This window comes from Oncorhynchus mykiss, chromosome 1 (assembly GCF_013265735.2).
Source record: "Oncorhynchus mykiss isolate Arlee chromosome 1, USDA_OmykA_1.1, whole genome shotgun sequence".
NCBI classification, from domain to species: domain Eukaryota; kingdom Metazoa; phylum Chordata; class Actinopteri; order Salmoniformes; family Salmonidae; genus Oncorhynchus; species Oncorhynchus mykiss.
The window spans coordinates 15,238,770-15,259,937 of record NC_048565.1 but is presented as its reverse complement, the minus strand read 5'-3'; the positions used below and the strand labels follow the sequence as shown (position 1 = coordinate 15,259,937).

The 21,168-nt window shown below is 42.0% G+C and overlaps 1 protein-coding gene and 1 pseudogene across 3 annotated transcripts in view; one reads left to right on the top strand and one right to left on the bottom strand.

The window, feature by feature from the left end:
- Nucleotides 1-16,318, top strand: part of LOC110488514 (zinc transporter 7) — a 28,920-nt gene extending 12,602 nt beyond the window's left edge. For all 3 annotated transcript variants that reach the window (XM_036949549.1, XM_021560770.2, XM_036949599.1), the window contains 5 exons: nucleotides 379-426; nucleotides 1,477-1,612; nucleotides 14,500-14,590; nucleotides 14,733-14,882; nucleotides 15,276-16,318. In XM_036949549.1, coding sequence (XP_036805444.1) covers nucleotides 379-426; nucleotides 1,477-1,612; nucleotides 14,500-14,590; nucleotides 14,733-14,882; nucleotides 15,276-15,323 — 473 coding nt within the window. In that variant the 3' untranslated portion in view covers nucleotides 15,324-16,318. The remainder of the gene's footprint in view (nucleotides 1-378; nucleotides 427-1,476; nucleotides 1,613-14,499; nucleotides 14,591-14,732; nucleotides 14,883-15,275) is intronic.
- Nucleotides 16,319-18,771: 2,453 nt separating this feature from the next.
- The window catches only part of LOC110529632, a 48,518-nt pseudogene continuing 46,121 nt past the window's right edge, over nucleotides 18,772-21,168 (bottom strand).

The following is a 21,168-nucleotide window of genomic DNA, read 5'->3' as shown; positions in this document are numbered from 1 at the left end:
GCCTGATTGTTCAGTGTGTGCAATTGACTGTTCACTCACCGTTGTCTAACAATTTTACCACAATTCAGGCCACCCACCCATACGTCCCGGGGCCACCCACCCATACGTCCCGGGGCCACCCACCCATACGTCCCGGGGCCACCCACCCATACGTCCCGGGGCCACCCACCCATACGTCCCAGGGCCACCCACCCATATGTTTGGATAAAAGCGTCTGCCAAATGACAGTTGTTATTATATATTGTGTCCCAGCAGAAGTCTCGCTGAACCTATGCAGGCAGTTGAAATGCTGTTGTGAATCCAATTTGTTGTTTGCCCTGTTTCTATAGTTAATACTAATTGTCTGCTGTATTTAATGTATTTATTTATTCATTCCAGATGAACTGCACACACCAGGCAAGGGCTCCAGCAAACAGATTCTGCAAGGTACTGAACATTTAAATGACTTAGCTAATTGGATGCACAGCATAATCCAGCTATTGACTAATTTGTTCACCTACTGTATGTACGCTGCGCACAACGTTTAATTTTTATTTTAAAATATTTGCTTACGCCACCATTCGTCACCTCCGTAATGGCTGATATAATGTTGTGTGTGAGATTGTAGTCATGAATTTTCATCCAGTTCAAGATAATAAAACAAAATGTATTGTCTCCTGTACAATGCAGTGCTAGATTGGGCTTCAGAAAAATGCCCCAATTCAAAGTTACAGGCACAGTAGCAATTTATAATTTGTGGTTGAAGTGCCCTTTAAACACCGGGAAAATGTTTTGAGGCTAAAACTTTTTTGTGTGTATCTATTAATATAATTTCACTGTCTTAGCCTGTAAACATAGTTTTTATTCTCCACACCGACTAGGTGCAGTGAAATGTGTAGTAGTAATAGTACAACGGCCCTGGAGCAAATTAGGGTTAAGTGCCTTGCTCACGGGCACATCGACAGATTTCTTTACCTTGTCGGCGCAGGTATTCGAACCAGCAACCTTTCGGTTGCTGGCCCAATGCTCTAACCGCTAGGCTACCTGCCGCCTATATCTCAACTTCTGAAGTTTCAATCGACGTGAATATGAAAGGACTAAACAAAGTCTGTGTTGTGGGGAAATTGGAGTTGTATAACCTTTCGACCTTGGGACTGTGGAGGGAAGTTGTAGCTTGCTCTCAAGGAGAGTGGTGAAATGCATAAGCCCATGGGAACAATGTAACATGTCAGCAGAAGTGAGTCCAGTGTCAGAGCTGCGCCTTACATACAGTCCAAATCAACCTGCCCAACTGGGTTAAAAAGAAAACTTCAGTTGTAACTGATACAGTAGCTTGATTTCCGAAGTCAGAGTACTTATGTGTTGAGCATGAATGTTAAAAAGTTTTTAATTATAAAAAAAATAAAATGTTTTAACTTCTGCCCAGTATTGGTTGCGGGACTTATTTGTTGTTAAGGATGAAATGAAATACTTATGACGACCAATGTTGTTTTGCAGGGGTGTTTTTACATATCGTAGCAGACACCCTGGGCAGCGTTGGAGTGATCATCTCAGCCATCCTGATGCAGAAGTATGACCTGATGATCGCTGACCCCATCTGCTCCATGTGCATCTCCATTCTGATCGGAGTCAGGTGAGATGACCGTACACAGCAGTAAATTCCCAACAGGTCACACACTCATTTTACAGATATTCCCATAAAAGAGAAACTTAAAGGCCATTGTCAAACTTCTGCCGGAAAGTAGCACATACACATAAAGGGTTTTCACCAGTACAGTTTGGAAGCATTATCTTCAGGATGGAACCAGATACCGTAAGTACAGCTCAAATCAGGACATACCTTTTTTTAGGTTATATAACCTTTCTTTGTTTGATTTTTACACTATTGCAAACAGTTCTTAAAACACGGCCCAGTAGTTGTGATTTTGGACTCATTAGTGTAGTTCACTTGGATTGTTTTTGACTTGCCTTGGTAGCAGAGAACTCTAGAGAAATTTCACAATCCCCATCCATTGAATGCTCCACAAGTAGGGCCACACCCAAGGAATATTGCACACTGGCTTCTCCCATGACATTGAATATAGGTATTCGTATCCAGCTTAATGTCTTTAGTAGGGCTGATGCCAGTATTACAATATTTTTTCAATGGCAAAAATGAACTCTGATCATGTTAGGTTCTGAACAAACAGAGTAAAAACTAGAAAGACTAGAAAAAGCTCAAACCAAGTTTATTCACCCACTGGGTCATACAGCTGCAAAGACGAAGCATGATTACACAAACACATATATTTATACCCTCCTAGGTGGGGTCAATCCTTACACATCTAGACAGCCAATAATACATCTCTGTAGCTAGTCAGGAACTTAATTGGTTCCTCTCACTGGTGTAGTCATGGCCCTGCCTGACGCTAGAACCTTCGTGGGCGCGAAATGTACAGTATCAGTCAAAAGTTTGGATGTACTCATTCAAGGGGTTTTTCTTTATTTTTCTATTTTCTACATTGTAGAATAATAGTGAAGACATCAAAACTTTGAAATAACATGTGGTTACCAAAAAAGTGTTAAACAAATCAAAATACATTTTATATTTGAGCTTCTTCAAATAGCCACCCTTTCCCTTGATAACATCTTTGAACACTAGGCATTCTTTCAACCAGCTTCACGAGGAATGCTTTTCCAACAGTCTTGAAGGAGTTCCCACATATGCTGATCACTTGTTGGCTGCTTTTCTTCACTCTGCAGTTCAACTCATCCCAAACCATCTCTATTGGGTTGAGGCCAGGTCATCTGATGCAGGACTTCATCACTCTCCTTCTTGGTCAAATAGCCCTTACCCAGCCTGGAGGTGTGTGTTGGGTCATTGTCCTGTTGAAAAACAAATCATAGTCCCACTAGAGTGCCTTGGAAAAGTATTCACCCCCTTGGTGTTTTTCATATTTTGTTGCATTACAATCTGTATTTAAATTGATTTTTATTTGGATTTCATGTAATGGACATACACAAAATAGTCCAAATTGGCCAAGTGAAATGAGAAATAACATCCATATGTATTCACCCCCGTTGCTCTGAAGCCCCTAAATAAGGTCTGGTGCAACCAGTTAACTTCAGAAGTCACAATTAGATTGCACACAGGTGAACTTTAACTAAGTGTCACATGAGCTGTCACATGATCTCAGTGTATATATACACCTGTCCTGAAAGGCCCCGGAGTCTGCAACACCACCAAGCAAGTGGCACTATGAAGACCAAGGAGCTTTCCAAACGGGTCAGGGACAAAGTTGTGGAGAAGTACAGATCAGGGTTTGGTTCTAGAAAAATATCAAACTTTGAACATCCCATGGAGCACCATTTAAATCCATTATTAAGAAATTGAAAGAATATGGCACAACAACAAACCTGCCAAGAGAGGGCCACCCACCAAAACTCACAGACCAGGCAAGGAGGGCATTAATCAGAGAGTAACAAAGACCAACGATAACCCTGAAGGAGCTGCAAAGCTCCACAGCGGCGATTGGCTTATCTGTCCATAGGACTACTTTAAGCCATACACTCAACAGAGCTGGGCTTTACGGAAGAGTGTCCAGAAAAAAATAGGCAAAAGTGTTTGCCAAAAGGCATGTGGGATACTCCCCAAACATATGCAAGAAGGTACTCTGGCCAGATGAGACTAAATTTGCGCTATTTGGCCATCAAGAAAAACGCTTTGTCTGGCGTAAACTATCACCCCGAGAACACAATCCCCACAGTGAAGCATGGTGGTGGCAGCATCATGCTTTCGGTATGTTTTTAATCGTCAGGGACTGGGAAACTGGTGCGAATTGAAGGAATGATGGATGGTGCTTAATACGGGGAAATTCATGGGGGAAACCTGTTTCAGTCTTCCAGAGATTTGAGACTGTGACGGAGGTTCACCTTCCAGCAGGACAATGACCCTAAGCATACTGCTAAAGCAACACTCAAATGGTTAAAGGGGACACATTTAAATGTCTTGGAATGGCCTAGTCAAATCCCAGACCTCAATCCAATTGAGAATCTGTGGTATGACTTAAAGATTGCTGTAACACCAGCAGAACCCATCCAACTTGAAGGAGCTGGAGCAGCTTTGCCTTGAAGAATGTGTGAAAATCCCAGTAGCTAGAATGTGCTAAGCTTATAGAGACATGCCCCAAGAGACTTGCAGCTGTAATTGCTGCAAAAGGTGGCTCTACAAAGTATTCACTTTGGGGGGGGTGGGGGGTGAATAGTTAGTGTAGAGAACAAGTATTTGATACACTGCCGATTTTGCAGGTTTTCCTACTTAAAAGCATGTAGAGGTCTGTAATTTTTTTATCATAGGCACACTTCAACTGTGAGAGACAGAATATAAAAATCCAGAAAATCACTTTGTATCATTTTTAAGTAATTAACTTAAAAGGAATGATTTGTACCAAATACAATGCTCTTAGTTTTAGAGATGTTCAGGACCAGTTTATTACTGGCCACCCATTTCAAAACAGACTGCAACTCTTTGTTAAGGGTTTCAGTGATTTCATTAGCTGTCGTTGCCGATGCGTGTATGGTTGAAACATCCGCATACATGGACACGTGCTTTGTTTAATGCTAGTGGAAGGTCATTGGTAAAAATAGAAAAGAGTAGAGAGCAACCCTGCGGTACAACACACTTTATATGTTTGACATTAGACGCTTCCATTAAAGAAAACCCTTTGAGTTCTATTAGATCGCTCTGAATCCACAATATGGCAGAGGTTGAAAAGCCATGGCACTTAAGTTTTTTCAACAACTGGTTGTGGTCAATAATATCAAAGGCTGCACTGAAATCTAACAGTACAGCTCCCATAATCTTCTTATCAATTTCTTTCAACCAATCATCAGTCATTTGTCAGTGCAGTACATGCTGGGTGCCCTTCTCTATAAGCATGCTGAAAGTCTATTGTTAATTTGTTTACAGAGAAATTTGGTCAAACACAATTTTTCCCAACAGTTTGCTAAGAGCTGGCAGCAAGCTTATAGGTCTGCTGTTAGAACCAGTAAAGGCCACTTTACCAGTCTTGGGTAGCGGAATTACTTTGACTTCCCTCCAGGCCTGAGGACAAAGACTTTCCTCTAGGCTAAGATTAAAAATGACAGGAGTGGCTATAGAGTCAGCTACCGTCCTAAGTAGTTTTCCATCTAAGTTGTCAATGCCAGGAGGTTTGTCATTATTGATCATTAACAATTTTCCACCTTTCCCACACTAACTTTACAAAATTCAAACTTGCACTGCTTTTCTTCCATTATTTAATATTTTTTTTATACATTAATATAATTGCTCACTTTGTTGTGGGCATTTCCTGCCAAAGTTTGCCCACTATGCCAATGAAATAATCATTAAAATAATTGGCAACATCAAATGGTTTTGTGATGAATAAGCCATCTGATTCGAAGAAAGATGTGGAATTTGGCTTTCTGCCCATAATTTCATATAAAGTACTCAAGTTTTTTTCTGTCATTCTTTATCATTGATCTTGGCTTCATAATAAAGTTTCTTAGTTTTTGTTGAGTTTAGTCACATAATTTCTCAATTTGCATTATTAAGCCAGTCAGATGTACAGCCAGAGTTTTATTTCACGATGTCTTCATTATTATTCTACAATGTAAAAAAATAAAGAAAAACCATTGAATGAGTAGGTGTCCAACTTTTCACTGGTACTGTATGTTTGTGAGAGAGGACTGTAGTAGGAGGGTCATTGTGGGGGCCCCCCTCCCAGAGGTTTCTCAATTAATTCATTCTCAAATCATCTGTTGACTTGACCTCGAGCCAAATTCCTCCATAGTTCCACAGACAACCTGCCTTATCAGGAATTGAAACTAGAATGTTGCCCTTTTGGCTCTCTCCGTAGGACCAGAATATGAACTTTCTGCATTTCCCCTTGTCTCACTCAGTAACTTTCCATAGCTCAAATTCCTATCCACCTTTCATTGACCCCAACCTATACATTCCTTATACATGTAAAGTAATCAATAAGTTCTAGTATGGAAACATGAGTAAGTATATTTCAACAGTCCTTTAAAAACCTATGTAAAATATTGTGTGCTTTAGCTTGATTTTTGACATAAAAAAGTTTGGTTTCCAACGTTAGCTTTCCTTTTTGCTACGACACTAACGAGTATCGCGATGCTGGTATTGTCCCGGCCCTAGTCTTTAGTGGTGGATCAATGTTCACCGTAGACAACTGCTCCTGGTGCTGCAGAACGAGATGGAATGACAGAAGGCCTGCGTGCATTGTCATGTTTCGCTGCTTCAAACCTATACACAAAGGGTTGGATTCAATCCGTATCGCCGAAGTATTGCGGAAGATCTGCGTTACAGCTTGATTTAAATGCAATGTTCCCCCTTTCGCGGAGACTGCAGTCACAGTAAATGCTGCATATGTCGGCTCAATCGGAAATTACCTTTTACATTAATGCAGATCTTCAGTGATACAGGTTGAACCCAGCCCTAAAGAATGCCCAGCATTGATTGGGATGCTCTTTGTAGCCTGTATCTGACTTAGGGAGCTGAAGTCAACATGACATCAGGTTTCAGCCCAACATAACTTTTTCCTTGATCACCTCGCCATTCCCAACAGAGACACTGGTAGGTGCTGTAGCCCAACTAGTAGTCAGTGTGTGGCCCTATGAGAAGTGAGAGGTGACATTTTGGTATCTTAAAAATATATCTTGCTTTTCATATTTTGTTACGCAGTGATTTTTGGAACTAGTGAAATCGAGGCTTTATTTGGTGAGGAATGGGTTTTGAGACCCAGAGCGGGAAAGAGGCATGAGTAGTCTCCATAGTGGCTCTGCTGCTCATGTTATAGGGGGATTTTCCTTGGTGTGCCACTGTCCGCTGTATGTTGTACAGTAAAGGCCAAGTGTTCAGGGAGTCGGCCCCTTTATCCAAATGATAAACTCAGCTTCTCTGGTAGACTTGTTCTCCATTTCATAGTGTTTGAGTCAGTTCTTTATTCCTCTCTGGAATGTGATTGTTCTGTTAATATCTGTGAACAAAGTCATCCTTGAGTGAATTTCTCCCTCTTTCTCTGCCTGAGTGGGGTTTTGTCTCATTGAGACTTAAGCCAAAGCGTTTTTGTCGTTAGCCATCCGTGAAAGGCTATTTGTTTTTTGTTTTTTACAGTTCACATGTTTGACAGTAAGGACAAGGGAACCCGCCTAGGCCTATTTTACAGCATGTTGTGTTCCTTCTTGGAACAAAGTGAGGCTCATGAAGGACTCATTTTAATACAGGTGCGATATAGCACAAAACGTTGACAAGCAGATGTAAACCCCAATATAAGACAAATTTAAAAACATACAATTAACCTTAACTTTGTAAAAGCACCTCATCTGCAAGAGTTTTTGGGGTCTTATTTCAGCATTTTTGAGCTTGTTTGTTAATCGACTGGATGGGAGAAAATGGCGAGAGGGAGGCTGTCAACCAGGGATTTGAGAAAAAAAATCCCCATTGTGGCTATTTTGTCCCCCCACTGAGAATGTTGTGTGGGTCTAGTGAGTGAGCGTAGGGTCAGTACAAGAGTCATTGCAGATAGTTTGGGTACCATAACTATTTAGGAGTCTTATGGCTTGGGAAACTGTCTGCCTGTTGGTCCGAGAGCCGATGCTCCGGTACCATTTGCCGGACGGTAGCAGAGTCAGCTGTCGAGTCTTCCTCACACCGCCTGATATAGTGGTCCTGAATGATAGGGAGCTCGGTCCCAGTCATGTACTGGGCTGTCCACACCGCCCTTTGTGCGGAGGTGCACTTGCCATATCAAGCGGTGATACAGCCAAGATGCTCTAAATGGGGCAGTTGTGGAACTTTTTGAGAATCTGAAGGCCCATGCCAAATCTTTTCATCCTCAGAGGGAAGAGGTGCTACCATACCCATTTCACGACTGTGGGTATGTGTGGACCATGTTAAGTCCTTAGTGTTGTGGACGCCAATGTACTTGAAGCTCTCGACCCGTTCCACAACAGCCACATCGATGTGTATTGGGGCATGCTCTCCCCTCTTTCTCCTATAGTCCACAATCAGCTCCCCTTCCATACCAAGTTTGACAACACCGTAAGGTTGTTGGCTCAACGAGACATTTGTGTTTACACTGCCCTGTTAAGAGGGGGGCAACTGTCGGGAGAGTGTTGTACCTCCGGAGGTAGTGGTTAAGACGTGACAAGTTCAAGTTTACATTCCAGTATATGTGTAGTCTGAGATTTTTTGTAAAAAAAATGTAAGACCCTTTATGGTAATGCTGATTAGAGATTGTGTGCTGAGAGGGATTCGTGTTAGTGTGGCAACTCGTCACAGATGTGTTTGGACAGTACATACCCAGGTGCCATACAAAGGTTAATTTGGGTAACATAAAGGCCTAACAGGGTTGAGTGGTCGTAAGTAGACTTGAATGGGAGTATATATTGACCCAATTGTTGAAGGCTTAACGAACAAGTCCTTCATAGAAATGGAAAGCATTCTCTAAGATTTGTCACTTCTATACCCACTGTAGTGACACAATTAGTCAAAAAGGCCTACTCTTACGTTTTGACCTCTGTTCCATCATTCCCTCTCATGAACTGGACTTGGCAGTAGACATTGTTTTGGCTGGTAATGAATGTGAGATTTCAGGCTGAGGTCAGGTAATGGCCAAGGGAGATATGGAACCCTTCTTCCACATTACTGCTGTGAAAGCCCTTTCTGGTGGTCACATAGGATGCTATGTTTACATTGTTCAATCTTTCATTGTCTTTGTTCCCTCCCGTTTTCTTGACTCAATGAGTTAATGCATAATAGCTCTTAAACAACCAGTATTCACTCATTTTGTAGTTTCTTATAAATGTGGAGTTTTTTTGTTTTAATTACATTTTTTGGATGACAATGCAGAGGAGCTTCTGCTTCCCCTGTCTCCCTCGCTCCCCCATTTGTTTAATGTAACCATTCTAGTGTAGCCAACAGTAATAACTGGTTTTCACTTGATCCTTTCAATCAGAGGGACTTCAGATTGAAGCGTTGGTCTTGGTTGTGGGGCGGAGATTTCACTAGCATGTCATGCATTGCCATTGGCTCTCTATTTCGTTAATTACAGGTTTCCGAGTTCCTTTTGAATTCTTATTTCGCCTCATCCTCCTCTTTTCAGTGGCTTTGGTCATGTTCAAGGCCTTGCATCTGAGACTATTTATGTATCCATCTTGCCTTCTCAAAATGGCTAACTTCTCAGCCCACTTTTATTCATGGTTGGTCTGTGTCCCTTAATTTTTTTATGTTGTAACAATGAACATATGCTTCTGTTCAGAATGTGCGGATGGAGGTAGGGCTGTTGTGTTGACCGTATAGGCATGAAGGCAGTCAAAATCATGTTACCGTTTAGTCGCGGTTATCAGGCTTCTCCAAGCACTGATGCTGCTGATGGTCATTAGTAGCCTACCAAACTTTCTAACTGCCTGGTACTCAACACTATTGTCCCGCTAACCACTCTGACATAAACTTTAATCATATTAAGCACATTGCTACTCTTTACAACAGGAGTATAGCCTACTTGGCTGGCATGAAAATGGGAAAAGCATCCTTCATTTGCTATTTACAGTGCCTTCAGAAAGTATTCAGACCCCTAGACTGTTTCCACATATTGTTACGTTACAGCCTTATTCTAAAATTGATTTAAATAGTTGTTTTCCCTCAGTCTACACACACTACCCCATAATGACAAAGCAAAAACAGGTTTTTAGAAATTGTTGGTAATTTATTAAAAATAAACATATTACATTTACATAAGTATTCAGACTCTTTACTCAGTACTTTGTTGAAGCACCTTTGGCAGCGATTACAGCATCGAGTCTTCTTGGGTATGACACTATAAGCTTGTCACACCTGTATTTGGGGAGTTTCTCCCATTCTCTGCAGATCCTCTCAAGCTCGGTCAGGTTGGATGGGGAGCATTGCTGCACAGCTATTTTCGGGTCTCTCCAGAGATGTTAGATCAGGTTCAAGTCCGGGGTCTGGCTCAGCCACTCGAGGACATTCAGAGACTTGTCCTTGAAGCCACTCCTGCCTTGTCTTGGCTGTGTGCTCAGGGTCATTGTCCTGTTGGAAGGTGAACCTTATCTACAGTCTGAGGACCTGAGCACTCGGGAGCAGGTTTTCATCAAGAATCTCTCTGTACTTTGCTCCGTTCATCTTTGCCTCAATCCTGACTAATCTCCCAGTCCCTGCCGCTGAAAAATGCTGATGCTGCCACCACCATGATTCACCGTAGGGGTGGCATTGCATTCAGGCCAAAGAGTTCAATCTTGAGAATCTCTTTAGGTGCCTTTTTGGCTAACTCTAAGCGGGCTGTCATGTGTCTTTATACTGAGGTCTGGCCAATCTACCATAAAGGCCTGATTGGTGGAGTACTGCGGAGATGTTTGTCTTTCTGGAAGTTTCTTCAATCTCGACAGAGGAACTCTGGAGCTCTGTCAGAGTGACCATCAGGTTCTTGGTCACATCCTTGACCAAGGCAGTCTCCACCAATTGCTCAGTTTGGCCGGTTGGCCAGCTCTAGGAAGAGTCTTGGTAGTTCCAAACCGCTTCCATTTAAGAATGATGGAGGCCACTGTATTCTTGGGGACCTTCAATGCTGCAGAATTTTTTTGGTACCCTTCTGCAGACGTACCTCGGACAATTCCTTCGAACTCATGGTTTGGTTTTTGCTCTGACATGCACTGTCAACTGTGGGACCTTATATAGACAGGTGTGTACCTTTCCAAATCATGTCCAATCAATTGAATTTACCACAGGTGGACTCCAATCAAGTTGTAGAAACATCTCAAGGATGAAAAGTGGAAACAGGATGTACCTGAGCTCAATTATGAATCTCATAGCAAAGGGTCTGAATACTTATTTACATAAGGCATTCATTCATTCATTCAAGACCTGTTTTTCGCTTTGAATTTTGGGGTATTGTGTAGATTGCTTAGGAATTCTTTTGATTTAATTGATTTTGGAATAAGGCTGTAACATAGCAAAATGTGAAAAGTCAAGGGGTCTGAATACTTTCTGAAGTATTAGCCTAGATGCCATGTATTCCCCCCCGTTTCAAGCCAATAAAGCATATAGGAGTACCTATTCTTAAACCGCTCGACAAGCCGCATGTGCATACTCCCTCAAATCGTTTGGAGAAAATATCCTTTCAATTGTATTCAGCTTAGTTCAATTGTGTTCTTCATACTATAAAATATGCAGTGGAATTCTAAGAGAATCTTGTCTGCTAATTGAACTAGTGTAGCCCACAGCCATATGGCATAGCCAGATCAGGACCTAACATAAGGACAACTCAGAGTATTCTGTTCTTCTGAAATATACTACATTTTCTTCATATCATGCTTCTTTAGACCTGTCTAAAATAAATAATGGATTTATTGTGAAGGTGTAGGCTATATTACATGGATTTACTGTGAAGGTGTAGGCTATATTAAATGGATTTATTGTGAAGGTGTAGGCTATATTACATGGATTTACTGTGAAGGTGTAGGCTATATTACATGGATTTACTGTGAAGGTGTAGGCTATATTACATGGATTTACTGTGAAGGTGTAGGCTATATTACATGGAACATTTACGTTTAAAAAAATAATCCAACCTAGGTTGGATCAGTGGCTTGTAGGCTGTGTGGAAGCCAGGAGGAGCTAAATGTTTTTAAATCTGTTAAAAGGGCTATATGAATTAGTATGATTAAGCTTTGCTATGTGGGCCTCTGGTGACTCAGTCCATGATGTTGCCTCTACTCGGCTACACAGGAAGGCTTGGAACAATAGTATGATGTCAGAGCACAATCTCCGCGTGCTGGGAGCTTTCCTGTTTTCAGATGATTGTCCAGAGTATTGGCAAACATGGAGGCAGCTGAGTAGGTCATAAATGTCACTTTACATGAACATTTGTATTTTAGCAGACATTAAGCACAAAGGGCTTACAGAAAGTTATGAATTTATGATTGAGGAGCATGGTACTTACTTTCTTGAATCAAATCATGAGGCGACACAAGAAGAGACAAGCTCCTGACTACGAAAATGACTTTTCAAGCAATACATTATGGCCTTAATACACTGAGGTTATTGGCTTCTTCCTCAGTAGCATACATGGTTCAGTACAACAGACAGTATTACACAAACCTCTTGTCTTTGCTGAATTTAAGTGTGGTACCACAGTTTACTGGCCAGCTTTGCTGAGCAGTCAGGAAATGGATGGATCACTAAAAGGCTCCTCATTACTGTTAATGTCAGGCTGGCACAAATAAAAGCTTCTGTAATGGCTGCCCATACCTTCGTAATCTTAACTTCTGTATTACCAAGTAAGCTATTATTCTAAAAGTACAGTACAGACAGACGTAAACAAACTTCATGTATTCATTTAGCTGCAATTCAAGGACATTTAGTAAATTATTGTTTGGCTTTTCCAATTTTTTACAAAATGACACCAAAAATGTCATGGCTGTTATTACAATTATTGTTCTACTTATTCTGTTTGGCTTCAGACTAGTGCAGTAGAAATCTGTTTGCAGATTGAAGTTGTTCCTGACTTCAAATTTGCTCAAAGGTTCTTTTTTTCTCATCACCCATATTCGGTTTCATAATTACATGGTTGATTGAAGGGTAGAGAGATTTGCTACATTTGGACCAGACCTGTATGACTCATCAAAGGTGAAGCTGAAGAATGTACAATAGCCTAGCAACAAGCAGGCTCAAACACTGGTACATTCTTATTTATAAGGCCATTTTATCTATCATCTCTCCTAGCTCGAAATTTAAACATACACAAGGTCAGATCTCAATATTGTTTTATGCTAACAGTCCCGAAAATTAGAACCAAGCATGGAAAAAGTTCCTTTCATTACTCAGCTCCCTGGTCTTGGAATTCCCTTCAAACCAACCTAAAACTACAGGACCTGGTGTCCCTGGTGGAGTTCAAAGGACAAATTCATAGTTTGACACACGTAGTTGTCACCCGATGTCACTAGTTTGTGTTGCCTTATGTATGGAAGCATGTTTTACTTCACACACACTGTTTGCTGTTGTCAGTGTCAGACCTTTCGCCTCTTGCCAGGCTGTGATTGTAAGTACGAATTTGTTCTTAATGGACTTGCCTGATTAAATAGCACATTATGCTGATGACCTGGTTATAGTAGTGTTACTAATGTGTGGTGTACGGTAGTGCAAGGAAGACTGTAGACGTGGAGGAAGGGCAACATTTATTTTTCCCATGTTGGCAAGGACCAATTGGGGTGTAGGGGGGGATTCTGGGATGATGGAGGGGGTGTGGTTTTGGGGACAGGGAAAGACGCCAAACCCTCTAATGGCTCACATATGCTGTGGTGGTCGGCCTTGTGGCTTTGGAATACAGGTCTGGCGGAACGTGCCATGACAGATGGGCTTTTTGAGACTGTGGGCGCAAGATTGTTGAGAGGAGACGAAAGAAAGGCGCAAGAGTGGCTGGCATGGCACTGTCCAGCCTCACGAAGGCACTGTCCAGCCTCACGAAGGCACTGTCCAGCCTCACGAAGGCACTGTCCAGCCTCACGAAGGCACTGTCCAGCCTCACGAAGGCACTGTCCAGCCTCACGAAGGCACTGTCCAGCCTCACGAAGGCACTGTCCAGCCTCACGAAGGCACTGTCCAGCCTCACGAAGGCACTGTCCAGCCTCACGAAGGCACTGTCCAGCCTCACGAAGGCACTGTCCAGCCTCACGAAGGCACTGTCCAGCCTCACGAAGGCACTGTCCAGCCTCACGAAGGCACTGTCCAGCCTCACGAAGGCACTGTCCAGCCTCACGAAGGCACTGTCGAGCCTCACGAAGGCACTGTCGAGCCTCACGAAGGCACTGTTCAACTATGCGAGTAGTTTCAACTGCAGCCGGCTTGGTCTGCAAAGTACTTCTGCTCTCTGAAAGAAGCTTCTGTGACTTCCAACTCTGCAAGGTATGGCTAGGTGGTTTGATGGCAAAACATTCCTATTTGACCTAGACATGCCATTTGTGAGGAATTCTAGATAATTGAGAGGTTTATGTTGGAACGAGGAGACTTGGGGGCTCTATTCAATCTGGAAAGCTGAAGAGTTACAGATTCCGCAATAGAAATGGGAAGGGAATTTCCGACAGCCTTCATATGCAGCATTTACCATTATTGCGGTCTCTGCAAGAGCAGGTACATTGGCGTTAAATTTAAATCACAATGTAAAGCTGAACTTGCGAGATGGGGCTTGAATTGAGCCCTAGAGCAGAAATATTACCCATATTTCCACTAATTAAAGTAACATTTGTCACTCCTGTGTTGTGTCCCTACCTGCCTGCCTCGCCGAGCAAGCTCTGTCATTGTCCAGGGTTCATGTTATTCAGATTGACTCCCGACCCAGTGGCACGAATATCACTTTGGCATGCCTTGGCCCTGGGCCTGCCAGGTTAGTGAGTGTTAACAGGAAAGTGTAGGGTTGGGGTAAATAAGTCACACTGAACTTTTATTTGGTCCTTTCCCTCTGCCAGTGTGGTGCCCTTGCTCAGGGAGTCCATTGGGATTCTGATGCAGCGAACTCCGCCTTCTCTGGACAACGCTCTGCCAGAGTGCTACCAGAGGGTAAGTGCTGCACAACCATGCCTCAACCAGGGGCGGCAGGGTAGCCTAGTGGTTAGAGCGTTGGACTAGCGTTGCAAGTTCAAACCCCCGAGCTGAAAACATGGTGGGAAATGGTACTATAAATCTGTGTGTGTGTTTGCAGGTGCAGCAGTTGCAGGGTGTGTACAACCTGCAGGAGCCTCACTTCTGGACCCTATGCACCGATGTCTATATCGGCACACTCAAGCTGCTAATCGCACCCGATGCTGATGGCAAATGGATTCTTAGCCAAACACACAACATTTTCACACAGGTAGGAATGGAAGCCATCCCTTTGTACCATGCCATTCTCCTACAAGTACACATGCGGATTAGCCAGCAGCAGATAGGAAACCACAAAATCACTGGTAACATTTGAAAACAACAGCCAACTGGTCAGCAGACAAAATGAAGTTGCTCCTTGGTTTATGGGCAGATCAGTCTATTCAAGTCCAGGTGGAAGGTGTGAAACAGATGTAGCAGCCGAGTTCGACAAGCTAGGTATTAAGAGCTGTGCCATGACCACATTAGAATGATGCAGCGAATTGTACACCTGTACTAGGTAATGACGGGCCACAGATGTCAGAGACATGAAAGGAAAACATCTTCACTGTGACGGATGTTGATGCAAAGCTTGACCGTTTGTCTCAATTGTACTTATCCACAGGCTGGAATACGGCAACTGTATGTCCAGATTGAAGTGGCAGCGATGTAGGGGGACTCGTTCCTCTCCATGTCCCCAGGAGTCCTGGGACCAAAGCCCTCTGTGCTGCTGTGGGGGTTCCTTCCCACCATGTTCCCCCCGCATCTCTCTGGGTCTCAAAGTTTACATCCCAAACCAAGGACCAAGACAGAAGCAGCTATAGGACAAGTACACTGACTTTTGGGAGGAAACAAAAAAAACGATGGAAACCAAAACCTGCCAATTATGTGACGTCTGCGAGGAAAACAAGAACTTTGCTTCAGACACTGCACACACACACACACACACTTCCACCCATTCTACTGTTTAGGACATTTGTCTGAGAACTCACGGGCCATACTGCATGTCTTGGTTAGATCCTTTTTCCCATTAAGATGGGGTTTTAATTAATTTAACTATTGTCTGATAGGAGTTTAAGGACACTTCAATGGGCGTTTTGTGTTAAGCCAACGTTTGTACGTCTATCATACCAGTCCCACATAATTAACTAGGGGGCATATTCCGTTTGGCCATTTAGTTGCACTTTGCACACTTGAGCCATTCAACTGTCATTCTGGGTTTCTTAAGTGCCTTTTGAATCAAATAATGGACAATCAGTCATATCCTCATGTGAGAAGCCATTCGTTTACGTATGTGCGACTGGAATCATCATGTCCTTCAAGACCCGGAGGGAATCAGACGGCCGACATGGGTCTTATTCCAACTCTTTTGGTTCCATCTTTGATCGAACATCCTTTTGAGAGTTGTCAGGGTAATTTTTTCCTAAGGGAAAGTTGTAAGAATTCCTCTTGACCACGCTTGACATAATTCCCTGGATGGCACACAGCAGCTTTATTTGAACCATGAACAGCTGCTTACCACCTTGTTAAAGGGGATGGTTGAAACAGACATCAAAATGAAGTTAGCCTAAAACCCAGGATTTTATTGTACTCATTGGTCTTAAGTTTGCAGTTGGCCAGTTCCAATCTTCTTTTGAAATGTAATAAATGATTTTACTGCACATTTTATATTCTTTCTCATTATTTGTGTTTGCAGGAATGGAGGTTGACCTGGGATAATAGTTTAAACTTCACCTTGAAAAGGTTTGACTAAGCTTGTGTACATCTCAATGTTTGTTTAGTTCCACTGTTAATTGTTACATATTTGACGGAGGTGGTGCATATCTTTAAACAAGGAAATTGCTCTGTTTGTCATCCATGATTTCCTATCTGTAAATAATTACTTTACCAAATGTCATACTATTAAGGCTGGTTTTACAGACCCAGAAAAAGGTGGCTATAGCATTCCAGGTTGTCTCCGATTTGCCTAAGAAAATAAAAATGGTAAGTAACTAAACACTCGTAACAATTTGATCACCTAAAAGCATTCTCTTTGGATAATCTCAATTAAAAAGTGGTTTTAAAGACCAGGAATTGGTTGATCTGGGTCTGGGTAACTGACCCTAAAATAACTGATTGCATTTTCCTTAGTCTGTGTTGTCATTTTCCAATACAAGACTACAGAACAGCTTCACTTTTTACCAAGACACTGTTACTGAGCAGTTGTGTTCCTCTGTGACCTTTTTTTCTTAATTTCCTCCTCAATCAGTCTAATGACATTTTCTTAATTTCCTCCTCAATCAGGCTAATGACATTTTATGACACACAATACAGACAACGACCAGCGAGCGTCAAGATAATTTGTTGACCCTGATTCCAAGGCCATAGTGGGATTAAACTACCGGATACATTGGCGTATTCAGAGTACAATAGCCCTAAAGCAATCACTGGCTCTCCTTTTATGGCATGATGTTGATCCATCACCCTGACCCTACTGCTGCATTTGTGTCGTTCATCTGTTAAGCGAGTCAAGTCAACAACGGTATGGATAAGAGTTGGTAGGCCTATACAACACATGGCCCTGGGTGGAACTGTCTCAGACTGTCTTTGTGGAGAACCTTCAGAGATCCTGAGATCCAACCGGCCTCACAACCGTAGACCATGTGTAACCACACCAGCCCAGGACTTCCACGTCTGGCTTCTTCACCTACAGGATCGTCTGAGACTAGTCACCCGGACAACTGATAAAACTGAGGATTATTTGTCTGTAATAAAGCCCTTTTGAGGGGAAAAACTCATTCTGATTGGCTGGCCCACCCATGGCTGAGCCCCTGCCCAGTCATGTGAAATCCATAGATCAGGGCCTAATTAATTTATTTAAATTGACTGATTTCCTTAAATGAATTGTGACTCAGTAAAATCTTAGAAATTGTTGCATGTTGCGTTTATATCTATGTTCAGTTTATAATAACAGTGGAGTCTCGTGTAAATCTACAGAAAATGTCTACAAGAAAAGCGATATACAGTTAAAGTCGGAAGTTTACATACACCTTATACATTTAAACGGAGTTGTTCACAATTCCTGACATTTAATACAAGTAAAAATTGTCTTAGGTCAGTTAGGATCACCACTTTATTTTAAGAATGTGAAATGTCAGAATAATAGTAGAGAGAATGATTTATTTACGCTTTTATTTCTTTCATCACATTCCCACTCAATTAGTATCTGGTAGCATTGCCTTTAAATTGTTTAACTTGGGTCAAATGTTTCGGGTAGCCTTCCACAAGCTTCCCACAATGAATTTTGTCCCATTCCCCCTGACAGAGCTGGTGTAACTGAGTCAGGTTTGTAGGCCTCCTTGCTTGCACACGCTTTTTCAGTTGAGACTGGTGTTTTGCAGGTACTATTTAATGAAGCTGCCAGTTGAGGACTTGTGAGGCATCTGTTTCTCAAACTAGACACTAATGTACTTGTCCTCTTGCTCAGTTGTGCACCAGGGACTCCCACTCCTCTTTCTATTCTAGTTAGAGCCAGTTTGTGCTGTTCTGTGAAGGGATTAGTACACAGCGTTGTTCGAGATCTTCAGTTTCTTGGCAATTTCTCTCATGGAATAGCCTTTATTTCTCAGAACAAGAATAGACTGACGAGTTTCAGAAGAAAGATCTGTTTCTGGCCATTTTGAGCCTGTTATCGAACCCACAAATGCTCATGCTCCCGCTACTCAACTAGTCTTAAGAATGCCAATTTTAATCAGCACAAGTTTTCAGCTGTGCTAACATAATTGCAAAAAGGTTTTCTAATGATCAATTAGCCTTTTTAAAATGATAAACTTGGATTAGCTAACACAACGTGCAATTGGAACACAGGAGCGATGGTTTCTGAGAGTGGGCCTCTGTACACCTATGTAGATATTCCATTAAAGATCAGCCGTTTCCAGCTGCAATAGTCATTTACAACATTAAGTGTCTAAACTCTGTTTCTGATCAATTTGATGTTATTTTTATTGACAAAAAATGGGCTTTTCTTTAAAAAACAATGACATTTCTAAGTGACCCCAAACTTTTGAACAGTAGTGTGTGTGTGTATATGCACATATATATGCACCAGTAAATCTGGGAGAAATATAGACTGAACAAGGAGTTTACAACCTTTCTGCAAACCGATACATGAAAAGCATTAGTGTGACATAAGATTAACTGTTGTCCAAAACAGTAAATCACTTTGTAAATCAACTAAGTGGTGAAGAATCATTCCACAGATGTGGACCATTTGTTTTTTCCCTTAAACTGGCCATGAACAACTTATTTTCCAAATGACCCAAGACCAATCTGATTATCTATCTCTTTCAGCCTTCTCTGGTCACCATTGCACCATTACATTTTTAGGAAAATGCTTCTGGAGAATGCAAAACCACACCAGCATAATAGTCATACATAATTTTGATGGGTAATATGAAACACCAAATTTCACTGACGCTTACACAAAGACAATCAACAATGGTCCTGCTAGTTCCATTATAGTGATGGGGATTCCCTCTTTGTCATGTAGAATTATGGAGTACATTTTGTCTGAGGGAGTCATCATGATAGATGACCCAATCAGAGTAATGCATGCCTCTGCTTTTGTTGTCTGCACTTGTTCACCCTTTTGGGGTGTGGAGGTGACTGCTAATGCCAGGCTTCCCCAGTTACACAATTGAATAATGGGGTTAATGTCAATGGGGTTAACATCAGAGAGCTCATATATATACAAACCCACACATACACCCTTTTGCAGCTGGGGACACATAGGACACTTAGGGGAGTGACCCGAAACTCACAGACTCCGCTTCAACCAGCATCCATTACCTTGAATTATAGGGCTCTCCCGTGTGCGCTTCGCTAGCTCAAATAAATATAAATTATGAGCTTTCGGGCCATCTGCCTCATAGCCGTCTCCCCATTACAGAAACAAACAGTCTGCTATTGTGACTGATTGAGGCCTGCTTAATATGCACCCAGGGATGGCACACACAGGGGGAAAGGGCTGTTTGTATTTGGAGCAGAATCAGTCATAATATGAGGGCTTTGTTCAGTCCCAGCCTCCCAAGGGTGAAAGTGTGTAGAAATGAATGACACACACGCAAACACACAAAATCAAAAAAATCAAATCAAACTTTATTTGTTACCTGCGACGAACACAACAGGTAAAGACTTTAACGTGAAATGCTTAGGTTGGTGTCATTAAGTTGGAGTCATTAAAACTCGTTTTTCAACCACTTCACAAATTTCTTCTTAACAAGCTATAGTTTGGGCAAGTCGTTTAGGAGATCTACTTTGTGCATAACACAAGTCATTTTTACAACAATTGTTTACAGAAAGATTATTTCACTTATAATTCATTGTATCACAATTCCAGTGGGTCAGAAGTGTACTTACACTAAGTTGACTGTGCCTTTAAACAGCTTGTAAAATTCCAGAAAATGATGTCATGGCTTTAGAAGCTTCTGATAGGCTAATTGACATCATTTGAGTCAATTGGAGGTGTACCTATTTCAAAGCATACCTTCAAACTCAGTGCCTCTTTGCTTGACATCATGGGAAAAGCAAAAAAATAAATAAATGGTAGACCTCCACAAGTTTGGTTCATCCTTGGGAGCAATTTCCAAATGGCTGAAGGTACCACGTTCATCTGTACAAACAATAGTACGCAAGTATGAACACCATGGGACCGTGCAGCCGTCATACCGCTCAGGAAGGAGACGCGTTCTGTCTCCTAGAGATGAATGTACTTTGGGGCAAAAAGTGCAAATCAATCCTAGAACAACAGCAAAGGACCTTGTGAAGATGCTGGAGGAAACAGGTACAAAAGTATCTATATCCACATGACCTGAATGGCCGTTCAGCAAGGAAGATGCCACTGCTCCAAAACCGCCATAAAAAAGCCGGACTACGGTTTGCAACTGCACATGGGGACAAAGATCGTACTTTTTGGAGAAATGTCCTCTGGTCTGATGAAACAAAAATAGAACTGTTTGGCCACAATGACCATCGTTATGTTTGGAGGAAAAAGGGGGAGGCTTGCAAGCCGAAGAACACCATCTCTACCAAAATAGATGGCATCATGAGGGAGGAAATTAGGTGGATATATTGAAGCAACATCTCAAGACATCAGTTAAAGCTTGGTCGCAAATGGGTCTTCCAAATAAACAATGGCCCCAAGCATACTTCCAAAGTTGTGGAATAATGGCTTAAGGACAACAAAGTCAAGGTATTGGAGTGGCCATCACAAGGCTCTGACCTCAATCCTATAGAAAATTTGTGGGCAGAACTGAAAAAGCGTGTGCGAACAAGGAGGCCTACAAACCTGACTCTGTTACACCAGGAGGAATAGGCCAAAATTCACCCAACTTATTGTGGGAAGCTTTTGGAAGTCTACCTGAAACGTTTGACCCAAGTTAAACAATTTAAAGGCAATGCTACCAAATAGTAATTGAGTGTATGTAAACTTCTGACCCACTGGGAATGTGATGAATGAAATAAAAGCTGAAATAAATCAC